This window comes from Numida meleagris, chromosome 1 (assembly GCF_002078875.1).
Source record: "Numida meleagris isolate 19003 breed g44 Domestic line chromosome 1, NumMel1.0, whole genome shotgun sequence".
Classification (NCBI taxonomy): domain Eukaryota; kingdom Metazoa; phylum Chordata; class Aves; order Galliformes; family Numididae; genus Numida; species Numida meleagris.
In genome coordinates, this window is record NC_034409.1 from 164,069,842 (window position 1) to 164,097,020 (window position 27,179).

The 27,179-nt window shown below is 38.3% G+C and overlaps 1 protein-coding gene across 3 annotated transcripts in view; it reads left to right on the forward strand.

The window, feature by feature from the left end:
• DGKH (diacylglycerol kinase eta) overlaps nucleotides 1–27,179 on the forward strand; it is a 167,604-nt gene that overhangs the window by 58,574 nt on the left and 81,851 nt on the right. For all 3 annotated transcript variants that reach the window (XM_021375075.1, XM_021375093.1, XM_021375084.1), the window contains exon 3: nucleotides 26,623–26,733. In XM_021375075.1, coding sequence (XP_021230750.1) covers nucleotides 26,623–26,733 — 111 coding nt within the window. The remainder of the gene's footprint in view (nucleotides 1–26,622; nucleotides 26,734–27,179) is intronic.

Below are 27,179 nucleotides of genomic sequence, written 5' to 3' on the forward strand. Positions count from 1 at the left end.
GTGATGGAAGAAGCGCTTTTGCCCAGCTTTCAGTTTGTTGAACAAGGAAGGCTTTTAGAATCATGGACTCCATAAGGTTGGAAAAGACCACTGAAATTATCTAGTCCAACTGTCAACACATGTAGTCTTCAGAAGCCTCCTTCCCTCTGACACCCAAGTCAAAAATATGTCAGCAGCATGCCAGCAGTGTGCTTTTGCAGCCCAGAAAGCCAGCTGTATGCTGAGCTGCTCAGAAAGAGGTGGCCAGCAGGGTGAGGGAGGTGACTGTCCCCCTCTGCTCTGTCCGCATGATGCCCCATCTGGAGGTCTGGGGCCCCCACAGAGGAAGGGTGTGCAGCTGCTGAAGTGGGTCCAGAGAGGGCAATGAAGATGATCAGAGGGCTGGAGCATCTCTCCTGTGAAGAAAGTTTGAGGGAGCTGTGTTTGTTTATCTTGGAAAAGAAAAGGCTCTGGGGACAGAGCCATCATATATTATGGCCTTCCAGTATTTGAAGGTAGCATATAAACAGGAGGTAGACTGACTTTTTACACAGTCTCATAATGATAGGAGGAAGGGGAATGGTTTTAAACTAAAAGAGGGGAGATTAGATTAGATGTGAGGAGGAAATTCTTTGCTCAGACTGTGGTGAGGCCCTGGCACAAGCTGCCCAGAGAAGCTGTGGGTGCCCCATTCCTGGAGGCATTCAAGGCCAGGTTGGATGGGGTTTTGGGCAGCCTGAGCTGGGGTGGCAGCCCTGCTTATGGCTAGGGGATTGGAACTGGCTTTAATGCCCATTTCAACCCAAACCATTCTATGAGTCTGTGATTCTCTGATGTTGGGCAGAGGTGGCCACAACTCATTGCTTTCTCTTGGTGTTCAGTCCTGCAAGTTGAGGACACCAGGCAGCAAAGAAATGTATTTTTTTTTAAATGCTATTAAATGATGGAAGAAACCTGTTTTTCACATCCTTCTGTCTTTGGCCCAGGATTCTTTGAGAAGAACCCATTCAAGGAAATGTATTTGAGCTTTCCGAAAGCTTCACCTTCACTGGATATTTGAAGAGAAGCTAAAATGAGGCATTATATTTTAAAACATAAAAAGGGATGCTCTGCTTGCTCTGCCAGGATCGCAGAGTCAGTATTTGTTAATTTTTTTGTTAGTGTTGTTAGAAATTATTATGTGCAATTGTCTTTACCAGATGTTTCTTTTTACTTTAAAAGGATGGAGGCTTTTACATTTTTTCCCTCTCAGCAGTTCTTTTTTAACATGAAGAGTACTGAACTGAGTCTTATACCCTGGCAAGAAGCAGAATATAGATAAAGCAAATTTTGATAAATTATTTTTTTAAATTTGCAATTATTTAACTATATTAAGCACAAATTGCCTAGCTTCCTATCTGTTTCCCAACAATAATCCTCCTATGTTGACTTTCAGTAATTTGAACTGAAATAATTGGATTAATGCAAAAGTGCAGTGTCTGTCTTGCAAAGGAAAAACAGTTTTTCTGAAGGAAAAAATTATTTTTAGTATCTTCGCTGTTGCAGCTTCAACTGAAAGATTATGGCAAGCTGGGATCTCTTCCAGTGGCTACCTTGGATATATTAATATGTATCTATTGAGCATATTGATTTTTTTTTCCTTTTTTTTTTTTTACCCTGCTGTACTGTCCTCCCATAACCTAGTATTATTACAGGCGTGGTCGTGACGAGAATAGGTACTCAATAAACTCAGATGCAGTGAGCCTAGGGTTAATTTAAGATAATCAGGAGCTTATGGGCAGGTTTATGACCTAGGTTTTATCTTGAAATGTTTGAGTGGGAATACAGACCAATTTGAGGATCAGGCAGTCACTTCTATTTGTCTTTGGGTACCAAAGTGATGGGAAAGAGGTGAGCGGCAGCACTTTATAATCACTCTTCAAACGACCACTTTACATGTGTGTATGAAAGTTTGTTATTATTTGAAGATTCCATGTATAAACTTGAGGATTTTCTTGAAATCCTTTTTAGCTATATGAGAAAAAGAGGATGGAAATGGAAAGCTTTCCTTAAGGCCAAAGGAAATAGTATTCATTACTCTTTTTAAAGCAAATCATTCTTTAAATGTGATAAAGATAAGTTACTTGGGCACTATCTTTGTTTCAGCTCCAGGCATCCACTGTTGTTGTCCTCCTTGAAGTGAAGTTGGATGCAGTTGTAGAGGTGAAACTTTCGGTAGGCTTGGTTTCTCACCATCTTCCAGTTGTAATTTCACTGATGATAACAGAAGCTGTGCTACCTTATTAAATATTCAAGATGTTTAAAATGATTTTAAAAATAAATAATTATCTACTATGACAATGTGATGTACCAGCAGATGGAGACAGACAGTGTGGAAGCTAAGTTTCTTATATCTGGAGTCATCTACCCTTAAAAAAAAAAACAGTACACTCTCATTTTCAGCTGGCCAGTGCTTCAGAGGAGCAGCTGTTTTTCAAACTACAGCAAAATGTAGCTGTTTGCCAGGGACCTGATCTTTTGCTGTGGTGAGATCACTTAGCTAGAATCAATTAGATGATGGCCTTCTTCTGTCCGTGCTCATCCTCTTTGTCTGAGTAGAAGAGCAGAAAACTCATTGTCCCTGCCTGCTACTTAAGCCACATTTTTGGAAGAGGGATCAGTCTGTTTGATGTAATTAGGACTGGCTCTGGTTTTGCCTTCATCCCTTCCCTAAGAATCTCTTTGAGAAGCGGGGTGACCGTGTCTGTAGTTCCATAAACTTCCCACGAAGTTATCTTTGTTGTTAATTGGTTCTAATGTACTGATCCCAAAGACCAGGAGGAATATCTTCTTTCACCAGAAGATACTCTGTTGGCACAGCAGAAAAGATCCGGTAGCTTGATGTCACCTACAGAGGAGAATCACAGAATCATTAAAATCGGAAAAGACCTCTAATATCATCTAGTCCAACTGTCAGACCATCACAGCTTGCCCATTAACCATGGCCCTCAGTGCCACATCTACATGTTTCTTGAAAACTTCCAGGGACAGTGACCCCACCACCTCCCTGGGCAGCCTGTTCCAATGCACTGCCACTCTTTCTCAGAAGAAACTTTTCCTAATATCTAACTTGAATCTTCCCTCGTACAATTTGAGGCCATTTCTTCTTGTCCTATTGCTGTTACCTGAGAGAAGAGGCTGACCCCCACCTAGCTACAACCTCCTTGTAGTTGTAGAGAGCAATAAGGTCTCCCCTAAGCCTCCTCAAAGAAGGCTGGGATGTGAACTTATCTCTATATGCAGATATTCCTGTAGAGGATAGGATTTCTGTTAGCATTCTGTGCATTACTGCTGATCACGCTCATGTATCCATGTACCCACATATTCTTCTTCCATGGTTTGGTAACACTGAACAATATTCTCTCTGTTCATGCATATGTATAAATTTTATATTACCGTTTTAGCCTGAGTGTAAATGTTCCAGGAGACTGTATTATTTCCCTAGAAAGCTACTGTATAATTTATTTTTAAATGGTCTTCTGGAGAAGGGTATTGTTAAGTTGAAGTAAAACTAATGAAATGCAATTTATGGAGTTCTTATTAGAGTAAAACTTTGGCATAAATCATTCGACTAATGCAGGTTTAGGGTGGAAGGTACGTTTGAAATTGTCACAGAAACACCTACCTGGCATCCAGAGGCATTTCTCCCAGGCTACTGAATTCTAGTGGTCTCTATATCACAGCCTGAAAGGAGCATTGAATTCAAATAAAACACTTTTGTGGTATTGCTCGAAAAATTGGAAGAATATTCAGAGCCTTCTGAATCTTCAGTGTGCTTTTGTACCCCCCCCCCTTTTTTTTTTCCAAATTATCTTTTACCAGTGACTCTAAATTGGGTGACTTTTTATTATTATTTTTTTTTAATTTAAAAAGACCCGATTGGTCGCTATTAGCCAAGTTGCAGAGAACTGCTTTTGGTTTCCTGGTTGCATAAGCCTGGCAGGAAGGTTGTGGGAGGTCACACTGCGGGGAGAGCAGCTGCTCCGGGTGTGCTCTGTCTGAACTAAGCAGAAAAAAAATACTTGTGAAACAAGGAGGGGTTCCCTGTGACATTTTGCATGAAGAGAGGGACTGCTCACATCTCTTTTTCTCTCTTAGGCAATGAAAGAAGGCTCAGTGGATGCAGTGGATGAGTGGATTTTGCATCACGGTGACTTTATTTTGTAGGCACCTGTAGAGGCTTTCTTCAGGTTCTTCCTACGCTATAGGCAGGGAGATCAGCAAAGATCATATATATACAGTTGTGTAAACCTTGAAAAGCAGCCTTAGAGAACAATTCTTCCAAATCGTTGTAATGAGTAACGTAGCAATATGAGAAAATGGTACTGCTTCAAATGGACTTCATCCACTTCTTTCCTTTCTTGGATTTTTTTTTTGCTGAAAAATACTCTCAGCAAATTTCTCAAGAAGTGCCTCAAAAGGAGTGATTTACTTAAAGCTGTCCTCTGCCCTTCCCTTGCAACCTGCATTGCTTTGACTTGCAGAAGGGGAGGGTGGATAACCTGTACATATGTTCTTTCAGTAGACTCAGCTCTGCTCTGGATTGAGCAGCACTGTAGAAGAAAGCAGGATGAAGCAATGTAGCTTGCTGGGGAGAGAAGCTGCTGCACCCCTATATTTGTTATGGCTCTGGAAATGCAAATTTCTGATGGCAGTAATTAGAAGAGGCTGATTTGTATATTTCACCATTAGAGATATGACACATCAGTGGAAAAACACCTGTTCTCTACATGCTTGAAAGCTTTAACCAGCCCCTATTTACTAGGTAGTAGAGAAAAAAAAAATGTGCAAAAGCCTGCTCCTTCAGATGTGCCAGAACATACAGATTTTGTACAAGTGATGTGTTGAAATTATCCAGTGTTGAGTGCGTTGCGCCTCTGCACTCTGCAAGTTATTACTTCTCAGATTAAAAAAAAACAAACATGCTTCTCATAATGTTTTCAGATCTGCTCTACATATGAAACTGATTTTCCATTGACGTTTGTGAAACAGACTTGTGGTAAGAATCATATCATCCTAGAATCATAGAATGGTTTGTGTTGGAAAGGACCTTTAAGATCATCTAGTTCCAACCCCCTGCTATAGGCCGGGACACCTCCCTCTAGACCAGGTTGCTCAAAGCCCCATCCAGCCTGGCCTTTAATGCCTCCGGATTGGGGGCATCCACAGCCTCTTCTGGGCAACCTGTTCCAGTGTCTCACCACCCTCACAGTAAAGAATAATCCCATTTTAAAAACATTTCGTCTTAAATAGTTCTAACCAGCATGGATAATGCCCATAATTTGGTAAACTGTGGATCTTAACATTCTATTAAAAAAAATAAAAATCATTTTCTTTGTTATAAAAAAAAGGAGAAGGTATAAGGAGGATATTTATGCTTCTGGAGGTCATTTCTGTAAAATGTTGTAATGAGCGAAAAGTAGTGATCTATGTGTGAATTGTGATTTATATCCTTTGCAGAATGCATTGAAAATAACCTGTCATGCTGTAAGATGCTTGGTGATCAAACTGTGTCCGAAGGCAAAACAATTCCTTGTCTTCTCTGATGGCAGAGGAGTGATCTGCACTTCATATCCTGGGAATCTGATGTGCTAGAGAATAGTAAAGGCTTCCCAAGGTTATTTAATAAGTCAGAAGGGAAGGGTTTTGAATCTGGAAAACTTAATCCCAGTCTTGTTTGTCTAAAAATACCATTTCTTTACTCCAAGATAAATATTTGGAAATAAGTTTTTTTTAGCTTTGTTTCAAAATCACACCTGTCCAACCAGTACATAATGTATCAATCAGAGCCAGTCACTGTTCTCTTTACTGATCTATGGTATTTTGTGCTCTGAGTCACTTCATTTTTTAAAACAGTTATATTATTTTCTGATGGATGGGAGTGCTCTTAGCAGTATATTAAATAATGATAGTCTTCATAAACTTGACTTTATTTCCAAAAGCGTGATACTGACCAGAGGAGCTCTCTTTATTTGCTGTTGTGCTCTTGACTTTTTCAAGTTTTCCTGTTTAATTCAGAAATAGTTTCTGTCTGTGTGTCAGTATGCAGCATGGGAGAGTGCGGTCTGTGCTGGAATTCTACTAAGTTTGTTATTTCCATCTTCTCATCTTACGTACATTGGGTTTGGTAAAGATTTGGGACTGGCTGGTACTTAAGTTGTTCTCCTGGAAATTGAATGTAAAGGCCTTGAATGTGGACGCTAGCTCCAACTAATTGAAACTCTTTGTTCAGTCCACCTTTAAAATCAGGAAGTGACTGGGGTATGTAATCTGATCGTCTAGGGGATGGCCACTACTCTCAGGTAACTAGTGATAGGATGAGAGAGAATGGCCATAAGTTGTGCCAGATTGGACATTAGGAAAAAAAAAATTCTCAGAAAGAATGGTGAGGCATTGGAACAGGCTGCCCAGGGAGCTTCCCTGGATGTGTTCAAGAAATGTGTGGATGTGGCATTCTGGGACAAGGTTAGTGGGCATGGTGGTGATAGGCTGACATTTGGACTACATGATGTTAGAAGTCTTTTTCAACCTTAATGATTCTATGATTCTGTAGTTTTCTTCTAGAGTAGTGCCATGTGTTTCCAGCCTTGTGAGTATGAGTAGCCCATGATACCTTGCGTGCAGCTAATGAATCATTTTTCAACTCTTGAACAATTGGTAACAGAAATTTTCAGTTTTGTGCTTTCAGAAGAGTGGAAGGATTATGCGCAGGAAATGCATGTTGTAGTGGTCCCATAACCAGTCTGCTCTTTTCCCTTTGAAATTTTGTGTTCTTTACCTTTCTGTGTTTTTATTTTAGAATTTACTGAGTTACCTTTGCTTCAAATATTTTGAAAGATATTTTAAAAAAAGGTAACGAAGATTTTATTGTCATCTCTCGGGTACTTTAGAAGGCTTCACGTTGACAAGGATACTATTTAAACTGGGTCAGTGAACTACCTGATAGTCTCTAGACAGCTTCACACAGCCAGGTGTATCATGCATGTGAGTTTTGCTCTGGAAATAGAACACATGGCCTAAGGAATTTTTGTGTGATGACAGTCCCTGGGCAGGATGTCACATCTTTCCCACTTCCCATTATGTGACTGAGAGTCTATGCTGCTACAAACTTGGGAGGTATGGGGAAATTGCAACAGAATGATAAGAAATTCAACTATTTCCCATGTGCAACAGTTTAATGTGACAACAGCAAAGTTCCTTTTGGTTTGCTGGCAAATGAAGAAATGAAAGAGAATTTTGAAGTGTGAACGTAGCTGGCAAATGCCAATATTAAAAGTAATTCTGATTCCACTTAACACGGGGTGAAGTCTTGGGTTCTTTGACCTGACTGGGGAAATACTGTGGGTACCTAACAACCAGTTTGAGTTGTGTTCACCTAGTCCTGAGACCTGTAGGATTTCTGCTGTACAGGACTGGATAAAATGCAGTTATGACATGCTCATTTTCTCCATCAAAGCTTTCAATTTTGACAGGGAAAGCAGCTTTCACTTCTGTCAGTGAAGTCTGAAAATTGCAGGTTTACAGGTGTGGATGAAGTGCAGAGAAAAGGCCCTTGGTTTTTATGAAGAATTTTATCCATATTGTCCATAACAGTTGCAGACAGCATGAGAGTTAGACAGTGCTCTCTTTTCAGCAGATAATGCTAGAAATTCAGTGATCAGCTGCAGGCTAAGATGGTTTTCTTCCAGTCTTCTTTTTTTTTTTTTCTATAGGGAACCTATCATGAGAATTGGGAGAGCAAACTTTCTTGGGATGTTTTATCAGAATGTTTTGGCATTTGGAGATGATTAAGTTATCTTGTGTTAATTCTTTCTCTAGCCCAGAACAGTTGATTTCTGAAGGATATTCTGTGTTGATTTACAGATATTATGACATCTGAGTTGTAGCTCATTCAATTTGTCGTCAGGGGGTTTTGCAGAGACATATTCCTGTACGCATTCTTAAGAAGATGCCTTAAAATTATTTAATATCAGTCATCTGGAATGCTTGACTCATTTATCTAGCATTAGAGCAAGGGTATACAGTATGACATGGGAAGTGAGATCACAAAAGTTCATTGAAAAGTAACGAAACGTTTCTTTGATTTACGTGAGGGGACTGCAACATGAAAAATTCCATTTGCAAAAGCAACTTCATGGTTTGAGTGATGTATTGCATAAAGTAAAAGCAGAGTAACTTAGATGTGGGAAATGAGTCAATCCAGTAGTTTGAGAATGGGATTAGGATTTAGGTTTGCCGTTCTGTTGGTGCTGACTCACCACAACCTTACGCAAGTCATTTTGGTTTTTTACATATCAGCAGCTCAGCCTAAAAATATGCTACTCTTCTTACCTTCTTTTCTGCCTAATGGCTTTGATTGTTGCAAATCAAAGGGCAGCAATACAAATTTAACAAAATTTCAATACTTGTCATATTCTTAAAGCATTACATTCTTAAAGTGGCTTTTCCCCCATTTTTATTGCTGTTTTGCAGTGTCTTTCACTGCTTCTCTGAGGAAAGCTTTACAAAGGAGAAGAACTGAATTAAAGTGACAGTTTTCTAAAAGATTTAGCAAACATGCAAAGTGAAAACAAGAATAACTTTTCTAATCTCCTTTGATTATGGTCACTGTAATCCCGATTAAAGGAGGCATTTTAGTTGCCAACATAGTTATGGTGGCACAAATTGTTCAGCCTTGTCTGGCTCAGGAAAAAGGACATCAGCTACCAAATGATGCCTGCAATGAAATGTAAAATCATTCAGATAAAGCAAGATGACACCGTACCAAACCAGGCAGTTGAAATTCCTGTTCAAAAGCAACTGCATTTGCTCTAAAGAGTATTGGCATGGTGAAGGAAGTCTTCTGCTTTGGAGCTTTGTCAGGTTTCTCAGTAACTGCTGGCAATGATACAGCCCTCACTTGTCCATCATGATTTTTTTCTGCTTTTACCACAAAATGCCTTGCCCCATTCTGACCGTTTTTTTCATGGGTTGTCAGAGCTAAATTTCTTTTGAGGAGGAAATATTTCAGATGTAGCTGTTGATTTACTGAATCATCTTGTCAGGAAAGAAGAAGTTCTTGAGCTGGGGATTAGGCAAAACAGGAATGTGATGCTTTTGCTTGTGGGTAGGAATGACTGCACGTTGGGTTATGAAGCAGCTATTGCGCATTAGTGTTGAACACTCCCATAATCTGCATTCACTTTCAAGTCTGGGCAAGCCCCTAACAATACCTATTTAGTTTTTAGTACAAACACTGCCTGTACGTAGCTTATAGCAAGGCTGGTGTTTATTGTCTTTGCAACGGATTATGTGCAGTAACATAAGGAAGGAAAGACTGGAGAGGAACAGTACAGAGAGGATCAGCCTGGTTTGCCAACTGAAAGGCTTCTTTATTTTCTTGCCTGTCTAGTCTTGATAATCTGTCTCTAACCATGTATGGCAACACTACCAAGTGAATTTTGGACTATTATACTAGTAAAAATAATGTGTGTATAACAATGTATATTACAATATAGAATCATAGAATCACAAGTCAAATAATATAATGTGTGAATCAGCGTAGCTGGATATGGACAATTCATAATGCACAACCGATTTGTTACAGTGCTTAGCTACATGGTATGATCTTGTATGTACTTAGAGCTATTTATACAGCAGGTCACCGCTTTTGCCTTTTTTCCTCTATTTTGTTTGCTTGCAGTACAAATCTAATAAATATTTATACACTTATCTTAAAAAGGCAAGTGGCTTTCACAAGACTCTTTTATGTTTGTTATGTATGATACAGGCTAATCTATCTAACAGAAGAATAGATTGACCATATTTACATTGAAAGAGAATTTATTTTGATGAGAGTAAAACACAAGCACTCTCTATTATATACAGAAGATTTAAATCAATATTTAGGCCCATAAATAGGCTGATAACTTACTGACTCATCTCAGCAAAAGATGTTTACCCTTTTGTTACTTAGTGATTGAAAATGTCAGTGACATGATTGCCAAGTACTCCTTTATATATTTCCTCACTAAATGTAAGTTTATGACTGTTCCATTTTTCCATAGTAACTTCTTTATAGAAAGGAAGGGATAATTCGCACCATTTCTTCCCAGAGTCTCCCAAATTTTGTATTTTGATAATGCAGTCAGCCACCTGCAAGTATGTCCTGTAGGTAAAATACATGTACTGTAAAGAATCCAACATGTCCAAAACCTGCAGCGGAAATGCGCTCCCAAGCAAGAGCTTGCTCACTGTGCATGAACGTTGCCATCACGCTGCTACCCCCCTGTGGCCAGGAGCGGGCATTCCATTGTGTAAAACAGAATAAAAACTTCAGCTGTGGATGCTTTTCATTTAGGAGTTAATGTTTTTAGAAGGATGCTGCTTCCGGTTTTACTTTGCTTATTCGTTTAAGACATTAGATGGAGATTAATGTTGGGCAGCATTTTTTGTCACAGAGTCAGTGTTACCTACGAAGTTGCAATAAGAATTGGCTTTTCCAACAACTTTTAGGGATTGATTAGAGAAATACACCTACAAATTTCAGATACAGAATTTATAAAAGCATCTTAATAAGCTATAAAAAAATAAAATGAAGAAGTTTAACATGAGATTTCACTGGCAACACCTATTTTATTGCACTATAATATTAGGTGCAGTATTTACCTCCAAAGTAGTTTTTACACCTAGAAGCAGTGTATGCATTAGAAATGCCCATGACATCCTGTAACGTGAAAGAGCAATGCAAAGAACAAATGTGCTCAGAAGAATATAGAAGGGACATTAATAAAATAAGTTTATTTTTCAAAAGAAATTGAACTGAATTGGAAGAATTGAATTGAAAGAAATTGAATTGAAAGAACTGAAAGCCTTCTGAGAAGGTGTGCAAATGCTGTTTGTTTGTGTGAATTCTCTGTTCATTGTAGAAAGCAGAATTAGTAATTATAAATGAGTTTATTATCTCTTCCTGGGATATAATAGGTGGGTATTAATTATATTGAGTATAAAATGCTCATGCTAGATTGAAAAGTCATTTTTACTGTTACCTGATAATTTCTTATCATTTCAATATGTAATTAATTTGTAGGAATAATGATGATATATTATTTGAAACACTGCAGGAAATTTTTGACTCATAATGATTTATTGCTTCATAATTATATATCTTAGAGCTTACAGGGGATTAGACTGTATTAAGATGGGTTGATGATATACCTTTAAAGTCAAAATGATCACTGCCGTTTCTAAATTCCATTAGAATTCCTTACAATTAATATCAAGTTGGTAGTGGAGCTGTCTTTGCATCTTGCCTTGCAAACTAACTCACTTGGATACTGGGTTGTATACCCTCGGGGGATTCTGTGTAAATGATGATACCTGCATATAGATAGTTTCCATATCATCTTCCTTCTCGCCCATGGTGTCAACTACAGCGCGCCGTTTCCAGCGTTGTATAATGGCGGTCTTTCCCAGCCTTCAAGACCCAGAGTAATCCTGCTGCCTGGTATCTATCTGGTATCTATAATTTAGCACCATGAGATATGCCGGCGTGGTGCGTGGTGAAGAGAGCTTTTTCTTCCATCTGCTTCAAGAACCTGCCTCAGTCTTCTCTAAATGCACAAAAGAGAAGTTGGTGGTTGGCATTTATTAGTCAAGTCACAATACACTAACTATTCATATAAGACAAAAGAAGTCTGTGTTAAACTCTCTCCTGGAATAGATGATGGTTTCCACATTTTATTTTCAGTTTTTGTTGTTAACATATCCAATTATATTCTGATTGGGCTCTCTTCACGGGTCATTTCTCTTCCACACCAGACAAATGTTAGTGCCATTTTAAAATTGGTTATATTTATACTTTTTTCGGACTCTTTTTCAGACAAGTGGTGAGAACCAGCTTCCAAACAGCAATATTTAACTTTGTGTATTGACAGATGTGGAGGTGTATTTGATATCACTCTTTTTAATACTGCTGGGGCTTTCTTATCCAGAAAGATGTCTCCTCTCTTGATAGCAGTATTGATGCACATTCTCTCTTTATGCTTCAGTATTGATTCTGTTTGCTCATTGAATAGGTTTCCAGATAGGTGAATTAAACAGCTAAACTCAACTGTATGATGTCAGTGGCACGGTATATGAAATGGCAGTAAATGTTATTAACAAATGTAAGCTGAAACTCCAAAGTGTAGTTGTTCTCAGTGCTTGATTATTCATAAAATATGTGAATGGTTACTATAAATCAGAAGCTGTAAGCTCACACTACAGGAGACCCTTGCTGATTTGTGTGTGGCGTTTCCAGCATGTTAGAATTTATAATCCTGTCTCTTTTCTTATCTTGTCCTTTTGTCTATGCCAGGGCTGCTATAAGGACCTTCCTTTTTATTTCATGCGATCCACTTACCTCTATTCATTGAAATTCTCTCATCTCCTGGTATTCAGATAGCAATGTAATTTTGCTTAGTTAAAAACTGATGCATTTCTTCCTCAGGGGTCATAGTGCATCCTTTTTGCATCTCAATATTTATAGGTGCAGGCTCCATGGGGCACTAACTTCTTGCTTTGTACCACATTCAGTCCACTTTTGGTCCAAATAAAAATAGTACCAAAGAGATTCTCCAAGGCACAACAGGTTAAACATGCAATTAAGAAAGCAGAAAGTAAAATTATCCTAAAACTTCTTTAAAAAAAATTCAAAACCTATAAATAAAGCACTTTACACCCTCCATTTGTTGTGCTTTATGTGTCAGAATATTTATTTTTGTTATGTTTTTCATTGACCTTCTACTCCATTGAAGCCAAGTCTTAAAGTGGAGGAGTATAGAATAAAAAGACTGTCTGCCCTGAAGATGTAAGAAATGCATCCCTGACTGTGTCTCAAACTTGGACAGATGTTTTTTTACATGTAGAAGATAAATACTGTGATTCCAACAATCTTAAATTAAAGAATGAAGAGACCACCTGCCTTCTTATTCAGAATGATAACCCAGCCAGTCCCTAACACAGATGAACAGCAAAAAACCTGCTGCCTAGCAGGACCCATTCATCAAGTGGGCTTCTGCAGATTGGTGCTGCACTGCAGATGGATGGGTTGGTCATGGGGAGGATGGAGGAGCCCCTTAGGCCTCCATCCCAACGCATTGAAGGCTCCCTTCCATTCTTGTTGTGTATTAGCTTGTCAGGGCCTGTCTCCCTGCCCCCCCTGCCAGCTTCTCTTGTGAGTTTAAGACCTTCATTAAGTAACAGGTATATAAATTAAACTGTGACTTCCCGTGAAGAATAAAGGGGCTTAAGGATGCTGTGTCTGCACCTCATGCATCGTGCTGACAGCACATATGTTCACTGGCCATTTACTGTATCAGCTAATGAAAGGAAGCATAGACCCCGTCCTTTATATGTATTCTGCCACTTCTGAGGGTAGAGGAGCTGTGTTTTGGTGTACAAGTGGAAGCCTTTGTGAGGGTTTGGCAGTTCTCATCTGTAGTTTAGAGGAAAGCCGGGTGAGTAGTAGTTTCTGATTTGTAATTAAAACACCCAGTGCTTTTGCTGTATGCTCATATTGTGCATGGAAAACCAATCTGAGGTTGTAAAAACGACGACTACATCATCATTAGATCAATAATCCTCTTCCACTTTGGGCAACTTTCATGAAAATGAACACTCTTAGAGGCTGCTGCTCAACTAAGCCTGATCCAGCTGCCATTAACTAGTTTGACTGACTGATCACCTTTCAATTAGCACCCTGAGAAATCTGCTGGTAGCTGTGTCCTTAGAGGAGAGCAGTTACTGCCTCTGCAGTTGCTGGTGTAAATCAATGGAGTTGCCTTAAAATCAGCACAACTGATTTGAAGCTTGTCTTAGCTTGTAGGAGACATTCTTTTCTTGGGGTGCTAACTGCTGTGTCTCTAGAATGGCTAGTGATGGTAATTTCAGCCCAGATTAATCAATATCATACATATAAAAAGAGTACTGTTTGTTCTGCCTCCTTATCCAAGTCCCTTCTGATCAGCTCTTCTTAACTAACTACAGTCCTGAACCAATTAATAAACAAACAGTATCTTTGTGCAAATGAGATTTTGGACCAATCATTTTTTATTAAAATATTCCAAATATTTGGGATAGCTAGAATTACTTCTCTTGGCATTAAGATATCCCAACACCATACTTCCGCAGCGTATCTTCAAAGCCTCGTGAGTTTGAAAGGAGTTGGGAGATCACCCCAAACATTTTAAATTTTCATCATGCAGCTTAAATCTGATTAATAGATTTTTAACAATTTTTGGCTTCTTCTCTGTGACTTTCTCTGTGCGTAGGCAAAGTTCTAACATACCTCAGCCTCCAGCACAACTGTGCAAAGAAAATGGGATGCTCTGTCTCAGGCATTTTGGTGGGTTCGGTGATTTCAGTGCCAAGGAGCACCTGCCCTGACTTTTTACTCCAGACTACTGGCCTTGAAATGTGCAAGGCCAAATGCTGCACAGTGGCCCAAAGGGTGGCTGCCAGTTTCCTTCTGTGAATGTCACTGCAAAGGGGAGAGGCAGGCAGCACAAGCGTGATTTTCTAGGGTTTATCTGTCAGCCTCCACAGACTCTCTTCACATGGAAAACATAGACCTCAGACATTCCTCAAGTACTTAATTGCTTAGAAATTGGATGACTCTCAAAAGTTTATAGTGCCTATATTAAACACAAGTAAGCAGTAATGAGAAAACAAGTCTTTTAAGCAGAAGAAAGTCGATAGCAGAAAAACGTGATGAGAAAACATATGAAAAAATCTGAGTAACCGCATCTATTTTTACAAAAACATTTTCCATGCTTTCCACTTTTGTGTGAAAGGCCAGTGAAAAAAATAGGACACACACTCATTTCACATCCCAGAGGAGAGCAGAGCTTCTCACGCATAGAGCTCTTGAATGCGACTCTTTATTGAGAGGTTTCACACCGCGTGGGCAGCGTGCTAAGCCTGGTGCATGGCAGGATGTTAGACCTTCATAACCTATAACCTCAGTGGAAAAACATCTGTAATTCTCCGTTTTTGTTCAAGGTAATTTTTTTTTTCTGTTTAGAAATACTTCTAGATGTAAATTCATTAATTTGGTCAAGAAAGCAAAGCAACCTTCTGACTCATTTAATAACTGCATGTATGTAATATTTTCTCTTGTTGAAAACTTTGTGATTTGAACAAAAGATAATCAGGACGTGCCAAGTGAAGTGTAATAGCAATCATCTTATCAAGGGATTGTTGTTTTCCTTGTTCTTTCTCTTGTGAGGTATGAATAAGGAATTGCTTTTGAGCCAAGTGAGAAAATGGCGCCCTCGAATAAAATGATAGATAACCTGTTCTTGCAAATGTCTATATGGTCAGTCTTGACTTAGAGAAGAACAGGGACTAAAAGATCTTTATTATGCCTCTTCCAGGTCTTTTATGAGCCTCTGATTTTGTTAGTGGAAGATTTAAGAATATGTTTGAGCTGAAATAGAATTAGCCTTTTTTTTTAGCTCTCCTGAAAAGCAGCTTTTGCATAACAATCTGCAGGCAGGCACACTGAAATACATCCATGCTCTTACCTTGAAAGTGCCAAGTCCTCTTACACAATGGATATGCAAAGTGACAGGTTTTATAAAACTGAGGACTCAAGTTGTTGGGAAGCACTTTCCTCAATAATAATAATAATAATAACAGAATAAAAAAACAAACCAAACAAATCCACGTATTCAAGTCGAAGTTTAATCTTGTTTTATTCTAGCAGATGTATCTCCATGTTTGTAGTTTCATTTGCTTTTACACTAGGGCTATTTTTAATAGCAGTTTGAACTAAGTGGAAGAAATGACCACTGAGCTGTTTAAAACTGAAAAGGCAAAATCCATACTTAACTGCTTAACTCACTGAAAGAAAAAAGAGCGAGTGACTACTGTTGATATATTTTAGCCATAAGAGCTGTTGAATATCAAGCAGGGAGTGCTATGTGATTTTCTGATGCAAGGGTCTTATAGAAAAGATTCCCTTGTGTTTTGGCATGATTTGCCTTTGGTAAGTCCATACCAGTGATTCAAAGTCACCACCTACTCCTTTGTGTGCCCAGGATTATGTTTCAAGAGGACTCCCCCCCAGTTTTCCGAGTGAGTGAAAGAGGCACTACGTTGTGTTTCACAACTCTAGGGTTTGACACAGAGTAAGAGCCTGAGCTTGCATTCTTCGTTGGACAGATGAGCAGGGCCGTGCTCTATATAGCTCTGCAAAGTACTGATCTGCCCCTTTCCAGAGATGCATGGTTTGGGAGAAGCTGCTTTATTGTGTTTTCTGAATGAGAGAAAATTGCATGTACATGAATGAGCCTTGGCACTGAGGGAATGTGGATTCACAAGTAATTACAGGCCTGTATTTCCCGTTGGTAAACAGAGGGGAAGGGAGGATCCGATGTATGTTATTCTTCTGCTTTCCAGTCTCTTGGGCTCGAGGGAGAGTTTCCTCCTTCAGTTGTAATATGAGAGTTCTGCTTCTACTGTGGCTTCTGCTGTGGGCTGTGGAGTAAATTACAGTTTTACCATGGGAAATGCTAGAAAAGGCTAGAACCACTTCAGACCCTGTCCTTTACAAAGTGTTTTGCTGTTCTGGGGAATTCCCCAGTACTCCTGCACTAGTAATCTGTTCCCTAAGTACACATTCAGTAGGTACACATGTAATTGTTAGATACAGCTGCACAAGTGCAAACGAGTGAATGTATCAACATGCCCCCTCTGTGATGTGAAAAAATATTATTCCTTTCTGCATATTTAGAGTCAAGGGGCTGCGAAGAAGCAGCCTAACAGAGGATACAGAGGATTGTCATTGGCCCAGACAGTAAACTTCATATCTGTTTGGCACTCGTTCTGTACTCCATCGCAGACTGTTCTTTATTTTCCTTCAAAATACACCAAACCATAACATACTTATCCACTAAATTTAATAACTCCACATTATATAAAATATAGTAACTGAATCTGGGATTTTTTATGCCAATTTGAACTCCAGACATTGTCTAGACTGCTAGAGTTGTGTGTAAGAAATTCTTGATTGGTTGAAATGGTGCAAGGATAACTCAATAACATTTGAAAGGAATTATAAGGAAAATAAACTAAGAAAAAGGTGGTTTTTTGCTACAAAGAATTTCCCTTTTAGAACTAATAGAAAGGTAGAGTGAAAGAGAGTGAGAATCTCTCTGTCTGCAATAGTCCTACAACTTAAAGAGCAGTCTACTCTATGGGTGATCAAGATGCTTCTGAAAAATTTCAAACATGAGAAGGAAGTGTACAAAAGGTGGAAGCTGGGGCAAGTGACCCAGAAGGAATTTGATCATGCAGGGATGGGATTAGGAAAGCCAAAGCTAAAGTTGAATCTAGCAAGGGGTTTGAAGGCTAACAAGAAGATCTCCTACAAGTACCTCAGCAACAAAAGGAAGAACAGAGCATATGCATGTCTGCTGTTGGCTGAAATAGGTGACCTGGTGACAAAGGGGAAAGCCAGGATGCTCAATGTCTTCTTCTCCTTGGTCTTTATTGGTAAGACCATTCTTCAGCAGTCCTAGGTCCCTGAGACCAGTGGGAAAGTTAGGAGCAAGGAAGACCGACCTTAGCTGGAGGAGGATCGTTTTGACCTAAATAGCATGCATGTTCACTGGAGCTGATGTGTTACACATCTTTGGGTTGGTGGCATTGCGAAGTCATTCTCCATTACCTTTCAAAGTTCGTAACTACTGAGGACTGGAAGAAAGGAGGAAGCCTCTTTTTCATGAAGACCAAGGAGGATCTGGCCAGTTAGCCTTAGCTTGATCCCTGGGAAGGTGATAGCGCAAATAATCCTGGAAACCATTTCCAAACATGTGAAGGGCTAAAAGGTGATGGAGAGTTGTCAGCATGGTTTTATGAAGGGGTAGTAATCCCTGACTGACCTGATACCTCAGCAAAGGCAATTGCCGTGTTGTGCCCCTGAGGATAAAGAACCTCAGCAGGCTGACCTTGCGTCCACAAATGCCCCTGCAGCAAAGAATGCCAGCAGCTTTCCCAGCTGTATTATGAAGACTTGCCAGTAGATTTAGGGTGGTGATCCTTACCCGTGGATTGTACTGTGGTTGTTCAAGTTAGCTTCCCAGACTACTTACTTAAAAATCACTTTCTCAATAATTGAGAGTATATTACTTTTTTCTCCCTAAGCCTGAAGAAATATGTAGGTAAGCAAGAGAGCCTTACTTGTGAGTTATTATGGAATTAAAGGTTTTGTTAACTGTTCTAGAAATAGATGATTGAAATAAGACTGTTAAAGGAAAAAAACTAGAAAATGTAATTCAAAACATGATTAATGTGTATCCAGGATTTTATGTGCCATCCACTAAAACAAAATTGAGGCCAATATAAACTTGAAATGTAGTGCAACTACTGAATTAGATTAAAGCATGTACTCTCTTTATCTGCAGCAATAGGAAAGACTATAAAAATTCAGGAATGCTTGGGTATTCAGTTAATAAGCTTTTTAGTTTATAATTCTAAACTGTCTAGAATCTGCAGCATCTGTGAAATTGTTGGCTGTATGTCTGTATAGACTTGAGTATTTATGCAATGACTGATCACTTTTTAAAATAGCTAGTAATTTAGATAAAGTTTAAGAGTGAATGGGGGGAGTGGCATTTTTAGGTTTTTCATCTCTTCAAAGAAGGGAATAAATGTAAGGATTCTAAGGACGTGCTCTTTATGAACACATTTGTGTAACACTGATATTTCCCGAAAATGTATGTGTACGGCTTTGTGACCCTGTATGAATTGTTCCCCAGCTCTCCCTGCAGAGTCACAAGCTTTAACTTGTTCTGTGTAGGCTCCTAGGAAGTCTGACCTCACCACTGGAATTTGTTTAAACATTCTCCAAGGGGAAAAAATCAAAACTGCAATAAATAAAACACAGAGGGTTCCTTATGACAAGTTTAACTTGTAATTTGTTTGCAAGAAAGTATCGCTTGGAGTCTGTAGCAGCATTTAATATATTTTTGTTATGTGATGCTTTTGTAATTTCCTCAAGTAATTGATCAACAGCTATTTGCATACCAGCACTAGACAGAACTAGAGGAAGAGTTTTCTCTTCTCTGTGGAAATAAACCATTTCCATAGAGAAATTCATTTCTGATGGTTTATTTTGGACCTATTCTACACAGACTTTACAGACTGCTCAGTGCGTTGATTGCCACTCCTGTTTTGTTGAAACCAAGACCAAGATCTAAATAACTGTGGTAAAGAAGATCTTGCCAGCTCAGTGCTTTGACTGTTTGTTATGCTTTATATTTTTCCTTTTTTTTTTCTCTAAGATATGTGCCATTTTTATTCTTTGTCTCAAAACCATTTAAATGTAGCTGTTTTAAATCTTTCTCCTCAGAGCATGTGTGATTTAAAAGGAACGCCTATTGAAGCTCCAAACAGTAGCTGTAAAATATTACTCTATTAGCTCTGCTGTGTAATAAAACCCAGATCCTTAGATATTTGGCCCCAATTCACAATCCTATGAATTGTTTTATCCTTTTTCAGTATATTACAGCTTTTTTATTCCCTGATTATTGAGCACACAGACTGAGATCAACATGTTGTATAGGGATGGAAGTTATGAGCTTAAAAACTTGAACTGCAGCTGAAGTTTGTTCTCTGATTCTCAGTCTGATATTGTTTACTGCTAAAATACTTTTTTTTTTTTTAATTTTCAGTGTAGTTATTCATCCAGGTATGGCAATATCCTGTTAATATTTTATACGTTCTCCAACAACTATTTTTTAATCTGTTTGCTAATTCAACTTCACCTTGTTACCAATATATTCTTATTATGGTAGTCTATCCACAATTTGATGTTGCTTTATGTTTTATTGCACTGCCAGGTAGAGGAATGTGAAAGTCAGATCAAAATCTGTGTCCTCAGCATAGGCTGGAAGGGAAAAACACGAGGGAAAAACAAGGTTGAGGAACTGCATGAGCTGTGTAATTGCTTTCATTTGTATTACAGTTTCACTTAGGCTAGAACCCATTCACATAAAGGAGCCCCAGAAATGTGTTATATAAGAATAACTTTGGAAGAACATACTGTTTTGTTACTACACAAAAATTGTGATGCTTAATCATAGATTAGTCTTGTGGTAGGGAGTTGGTGAGTGCCACTGGCTTTCCTTCCGAGCTTTTGGAGGATTGGTTTCTCAAAGGTAGCTACACATTCTTTTGGGATAACTGTCATTAACAATGTCAGGTTGACTGTACGCAACTTGACACTTGTGATTTCTCTGTCGCTAATAACATTTGCTTGATCAGTTTTTAGTGTCCAGTTCTTAATGATGCTTATTTTATCAAGATATTCTTGAAATTAAAGTAGTGTTTTGTAGTCAACATGGTTACATTGGTTTTCAGTATCATTTTTACTTTGGTCATTTTTAGTTGTATATATTCATAGGCATAACGTAGTTCTCGGTTTGGTTTTAGTTTTCGTATGTCAGACTCTATGATAAGGAATCCTCAATAAAATGTAACCTTGCACTGAGCAGCTGATGAAGCTTTTATTCTCTTTAGATAAATTTTGTCTTTATTTTGACATAATTAATGAAATACGTGTCAGGATAACTGACAGTAATGGAAGCTGCTGTGCTGAGATTGTCAGGAAAACCAAAAGCCTAGAATAATCTGGTCATAATTTTAATCAAAATTAAGAGTGTGATTGTCAAATTTTGATAATAATATAAGTTATTTTTGATCTACTGAGCACTTGGAATATTTTAAGGGGCTCTGAGTAAATCGGAGCTGCGAGGCTTTACCTTGCAACACAATGACAGTTACGTCCTCCTCCAGCCAAACCCCTGCAGACTGTGAAAATGTACCAAACCCTCCATGATACTAAAAGGGAGAGGGATGATTTTATTTCAGTACTTAACTTTGTGAGGTTGTATGAATGAGAGGATAATACGCAATATCAAATGCTGTCTTTTGAAAGTTTTTTTATCCTTTAATATTCTGGTCTGTCGGCAATCCAAATACTAATTATTTTGGTAAATGAAAGCTTAGATACAGACACAAACATCAGACTTCAAAGCAAAAAGAGATGCTTTCAATGTGGCAGGAAGAATCCATCCGTCATCTTCAGCAGTGGTATGGGAAAGTCTATAGGAGCAGCGTGCATGTTTGTCCCTTTGGTGATCCATTCCCCTGGTACTTTCCCACAATATATTAAAGAGACTGTATATGAAGGTGTTTCTGAATTTATCTAGTTCTTTTTGTTTGTAACTGCTGGCACTGTCTGCTTCTACAGTCTCCTTTTACAGCAAGTTTCATAAAGTCACTACCTGCTTATTATCTTTGTTAAGCTGGTCTTTACTCATCACTTTTCTCCGTGACATCCAACATTTAGTTGGCTTTTGTGGCTGTGGTTGAACACTGATTTCAGAGAACTGTCAGCTATGACTTGGAGATCTTTTCTCCACTCAAAGTTCATGTGAGAATGTTAGTGAGGATCAGATTATTCTTACCTAAGCAAGTCATCTCATACTGACTTGAGCTAAAGATTGTCTTCTACCTGTTAGCCCACTTGTTCAGTTCTAAAACTTTAAGATCCTTACCATTGACTTGAAATTTAACCACAGATCTTAAGATTTTGCTGTGTGATCCTTCTTTGGGTCAGTCAAGTTGAATGGACTTGGTCCTAGTGTCAATGGTTTACGGGTGTTAGGCCCGATTCCGTGATGAAGGGGATGGGGGACCCACGGGCCCACGTCCCGGGAAAAGAGGAAAGGGGAAAAGGGTAGGGAGATGGCCCTGAGAGCAAAGAACAGCGGCGACAATCTGAGGAGAAACAAACTATTTACTAAATAAGATACCGGAATGCAAAACAACACACTATAGTACAATATAATTACAATTTAAGCTGATAAATCCAATACAGAGAGAGAATGTCCTAAAAATCAAGGTAGGCCTTACTCTACTACCGACGATAAGATGGCTGGAGAGCGAGGTGCTGCCAAGACGAGAGACGGCGGAAAAAGGAACGAGGTCTCGTGATCTGCAAGTTTTTGTACTGCGAGCTTTTATCTTTTCCCTCCAGCTGGAAATGGTAACAGAGGAGCAAAGTACCGTGGGGACTGTAGTAGTCCTTCTCTTCTGAGAACCAGGTATATCCACTACATGATGTTATGATGTGGGATACCAATAACCGAAAATCACAAAACCATGACACCTAGTCCTGATTCCTTGGGAACCCTATTGTTAAGACTTTTTCATCCAGCAAAAAGAGTGACTATTAAGTCATGCTTGTGCTTCCTATCCTTTTAAGTCCATAAAAATCCCCTTTTTTCAATTCCATTCTGTTACCTTCTTCACTAATCTTTAGTGGGAAGCCTTGTCAAAAGCTTTCTGAAAATCCTTGTCAACTGGATCTTCATTTACCCACATGCTTTCAATCTACTCTTTGAGTTCCCGCCAGTAGTAAGGTAATATTTTCCTTTACAAAAGCTTGTTTATTTTTTTCCCAGCAGATATGTGGGGGCTCAGCAATCCTATTCTTTCATATGGATTCTACTATGTTACCAGGAATGGAAGTTAGTATCAGTGGTCCTTTCAGAATCTTCCGGGCTGGTGGGTCAGTGCCACCTGATGCACATGACGTAGTGATATGGTTGTCTAGTATTTTCTGTGTATGTGCTTCATGTTGATGTAGCTACTCTGATGTTACAAAGATGTGTTGTGTGAGAAGCCAACTCTTCATCAGTAATGACATGCCAAGAATTTGCTGAACTTCTTTGCTGTGATCTTCCCATTCTTAAGTACTCTTTTCATGCCTCTGTTGAAAAATGATCCTGGCAACTGCTCGGCTGCCTTTCATCTTTCGAAGTATTTAAAGAATGTTTTAGTTTCAGCGTGAGCATCTGCTGCAAGGTGATCTTAAAATTCTTCTTCATCCTCTTAATTTCCTGTTTACATTTGACCTGCCCTGTTTTATGGCCTTTCCTGTTCATTCTGTTCATTTTCAGAAATTTCCTGATGTTGTCTTCTGCAGTCTCCTGACACATTTTGAACAGTGCATGCAGTTACATACCTTAAAATGAGGGCAGAGTTTTATCTTTAATTATTCAGTGTTTTCACTTGCAGTTGCCAGTAAACTATGTATAGGCAGTTTACTATTTTCTAAGTTCAGAATTTTTTCTCCTTTCCTTGGATCTTTCTTGAAGCAGCGGAAGTACAAATTGTGATTTTGGCACAAATGGGGGACGTCACAGAATGGGTGAATCAGAAGTAAGGCAGTGTAAGTGAGTAAGGCAGAAACAAAACCAATTGTTTCTGAATATTCAAACATTATATATGGAAGATTTCAAAATCTGCTAATATGAAAGAAGATGCGTCGAATTCTTTTCAAGATCTAAATATGCACAAAGCCCATTTATTATTATCATTCAGATTATTGTGTTGCAGAATTGCATCCAGTGTTCTTGTATCATTGACTATAAATGTATACCTTCTTAACTGTATTAAATGTGGCTGTGATAATTACATTTCTTTAGGAAATTATACAACTGTGGGGTATTGTGATGTGATTGTAATACTGTGAATCATTTTCCTAATTGTTGATGGCTAAAGTACTAGAGATTGTTAGCTATTAATTTGACCTTCCATTGAAATTTGTTCAAGCTCATTGGTATCTAAAGGAAATCCTTACTGTGATACGGTCATGTTAACTGTGAGTCTTTGTTGTACCCATTAACCGTTTGCCTTTATTATAGCTGCATACTTCTGGAGGGATGTTGTATTACTAGATTGTACAACTGGCTGAATGGGGAAGCTGGAGACTGGCAAGCAGATGAGCAGTGATTCTGTAGATGTGATAAGTAGTATAGAATTGTGGGATGTGCATTTTTTTGTTTCTTCTAAATTGCAGTAGGAAAGTGGTTAATATAATTGGCAATGATTATTGCTTATGCTTCAGATTTAATGCCCAGCTGAGATTAATTAGAAGGTTTCTCAGAACAGTGGGAGCTTGGAGCATGGTCCTACCTGCAGTTGTGAGAGAAAAGGTCCTGAATGCTTTCTTATGGTGTAGCTATATCCTGATGAACGCCTCTGAAAACGTTTACACAACCTGGCTGTATGTAATAATGGAGACCCAAATTCAGTACCCTGGGGGGCCCCATCCAGTCTTAAATTCCTGTCAGTGTTGTGACTTGTAAGTAGATTCAGGAAAGCATTATTAGCAGATTAACTAATGACTCAGTTGGCAGCTGGGGGTTTTCTGCACATTTTAAAGGCTAAATGAAGTTAATTGAAGATACTGGGCGAAAGCTTTAGAATCAAAATTTGAGTCTGCAGCTGTGGAATTGGCTATTTGACATGCTTAAACCTCAGTCCAGAATAGATATTTGTGGTAAAATGTAGACTTCAGATGTATGTTTCATGAAGTGCTTACATTCCTCGGGGAAATATTTGTCAATCTAGTATTTTTCTAGCATTTCAATACAAAAATACATTCTGCAGAGCCTGCACAGTTATTTGATTGCAGTGCGTTAATTTTAAGGGGCTGAATGCAAAATAGATTTGATGCAGAAGCTCTTGGTTTGAATTTCGGGATAGAAGTGTTCTAAGAGATGATTAGAAATGAGGAGAAATAGGCATTTCTCCTTATTTTTACACTTTAGGTAAGTGTAAAAATGTTATGAAAGAGTAAATTTCATTTTTTCGTATTTTTTTCATTTCATTTTTAGCAAGTAATAAATCAAGGGGTTTAATATTCTTTGACCACATTTTTTAAATTGCTGATAATATGAAATATAATATTTATGTTCTGAGTTTCTTAGTATATTTAGCGTGTTTCAGTGAACATGGGTTTCCTTCCATCTTGGAAATTTTTCCCTTAAGTCAATGCATGCTGTGCAGGTGGGTTATTAATTCCCTTGACAAACATAGAAGCCATCTAATCCCATCCTGTGTGATAACTTTGGAAGCCTCAAGGAGCAATGCAAAACACAAGTGCTGCATGGCTACAATAAACAGCTTTGAATATACACTTGCACTTGCAACTGGATGAATTGCTAACTGATTAAATCTATTTATATAATGTAAAAATAGCTTATCATAGGGCCTGGTCAGAAAATTGCAGGCAATCATGAAGTTGTGTGTGTCAAGCATGCTCTCCACTCCCTTTCAGCTGGGAATTGCTACTGTTTAGCTAGAACAGAGCGGCTGACCGGATGCCTTGTTCTGAACCGCTGACATGTAAAGTGAGATGCAGCAAAACTTTCATCCACAGTATCTCATCTGAGAGGATTGCCTTTTAGACAGTGTTAATTCAGTTGCTTTGTGATCACTGGGCTGTATTGAGTTTATTGCATTAGGAATATCTAAATGAAGGGTGCGATGTTCATAGCAATGATGCCTCTCATTTAAAGGAGATGGTAGGAACATTTAAGTACTTTCTGGTTTTTCTGTATTTTTATTACTTGTGTTCAAGTTAAGGGCAATTTTATATGTTGTAACAGACAGAAATGCTTATGAACTTTAAGTCAGGTCTGATTAAGCCTCTAAAAGTCTAGGATAACTTCAAATGGCATTTATATCATGTTGTCTAGAAATTGTATTACAAGATTTGCATCACATTACTGCAATACAAATTGGAAATATTGCGCATTAGAGACCATTTTGGAATATAATATCCAAATGCACTTGCTTTTTCTCATACTCTTTGCAAGCTTCAAAGCTGAAGAAAATGGATTGCAAGATTCATGCAATTAGCAAGATGTGTCGTGTCATTTTGTCTGATTAAGTGGAGAATTTATGTGATCGGGTTGATGAATCTCACACATGCCGGCTAAAGCTGTGTGCACATTTCAAATACACTAATTTATGCTTTCTGAATTTCAAAAAACAGGCTGTATGTATGCAGGGTTCAGTTTGCAGCAGAATGTTTTAGATCGACAAATCGTTTTTTGACTAAAAATATCCCTAGCACTTACAGCTCTCACACTTTCCATAACATAATAATTGCAGTTACGGTTGGACTGGATGATCTTGGAGGTCTTTTCCAACCTTTGTGATTCTATGATTCTGTAATTCTATTTGTACGCTGAATGCGTGCTGAAGACCTTAGTTCAGCAAGGTACTTAGAGTCATGCATAACTTGCATAATTCTTGTGCTTGAATGAGACACCTTTAAGTACCTCATTGAATTATGGTCTATGTGGCAATTGTTTTCCTGCTCGATGTAATCAGACTCTGGCACTGGAAATGACCTCGTGTAGATTGGTTTTCGCATTTGTCTGCATTGTGCTGCCATCAGTTGGTGTTCGCTTTAATGTTTGTGGTTTTGTAACTATCCAAACACTTGAATTGTGTTGTGGTAATCTTCACAACAATAATGTGCCTCTTGATTGCCTTTCTGTTTTTCATGCAAAATTAGCATTTTGTCAACACTGGCATTGTTTAAAAAATAGCTGTGGAGAGTTTGGTTGCCCAGAGCTCAATTTAATGTGAATAGTTAGAAATCGATACAATACGTGTAACATAAATAATAGGAAAAAAAACCTAATAACTTTGATTTATATGCTTAGCTATTTAGATATGTATTTACCTTGTCTACTGTGTTTTAATATTTTTCAGACAAGCATAAAAGAAGGATTACTACTGAAGCAAACCAGTTCTTTTCAGAGGTGGAAAAAGCGTTACTTCAAGCTTCGAGGTCGTACCCTTTACTATGCTAAGGATTCAAAGGTAATTCAAAGATACTTGCATCTAACGCCATGTAGTTCAATTTTGCTGAGGTTTATTATTGGAATATTAATAACTTAATGATTTATTAGTGATTTTTTTCAGTAGAAATGTTGCATATAAGACGCAGCATGCTAAATGAGCTTTAACTAAGGAAGACATGATATCTCGTGATTTTTATATACGGGAGTCAAGTTTATCACTTTTATTTTAACTTGGACTATTCAAACAAACAACTTATCTTCTGCAGTTGTTCTTAGAGGGTGGTAGTTCTCAAACAAATCCAAGACTTCAAAAAAAGTAAAAATTGAACAATGCTCAGAAGTTATCTCACAAGCTGCATTAAAGCTCTTCTATTTTGATGCCAATATTGCTCTTAAAGAGGTGAAAACGGTTACACAAAATCAAAATAGAATGTATTTCTGCCAAAACTTACTGATATGGGGAAA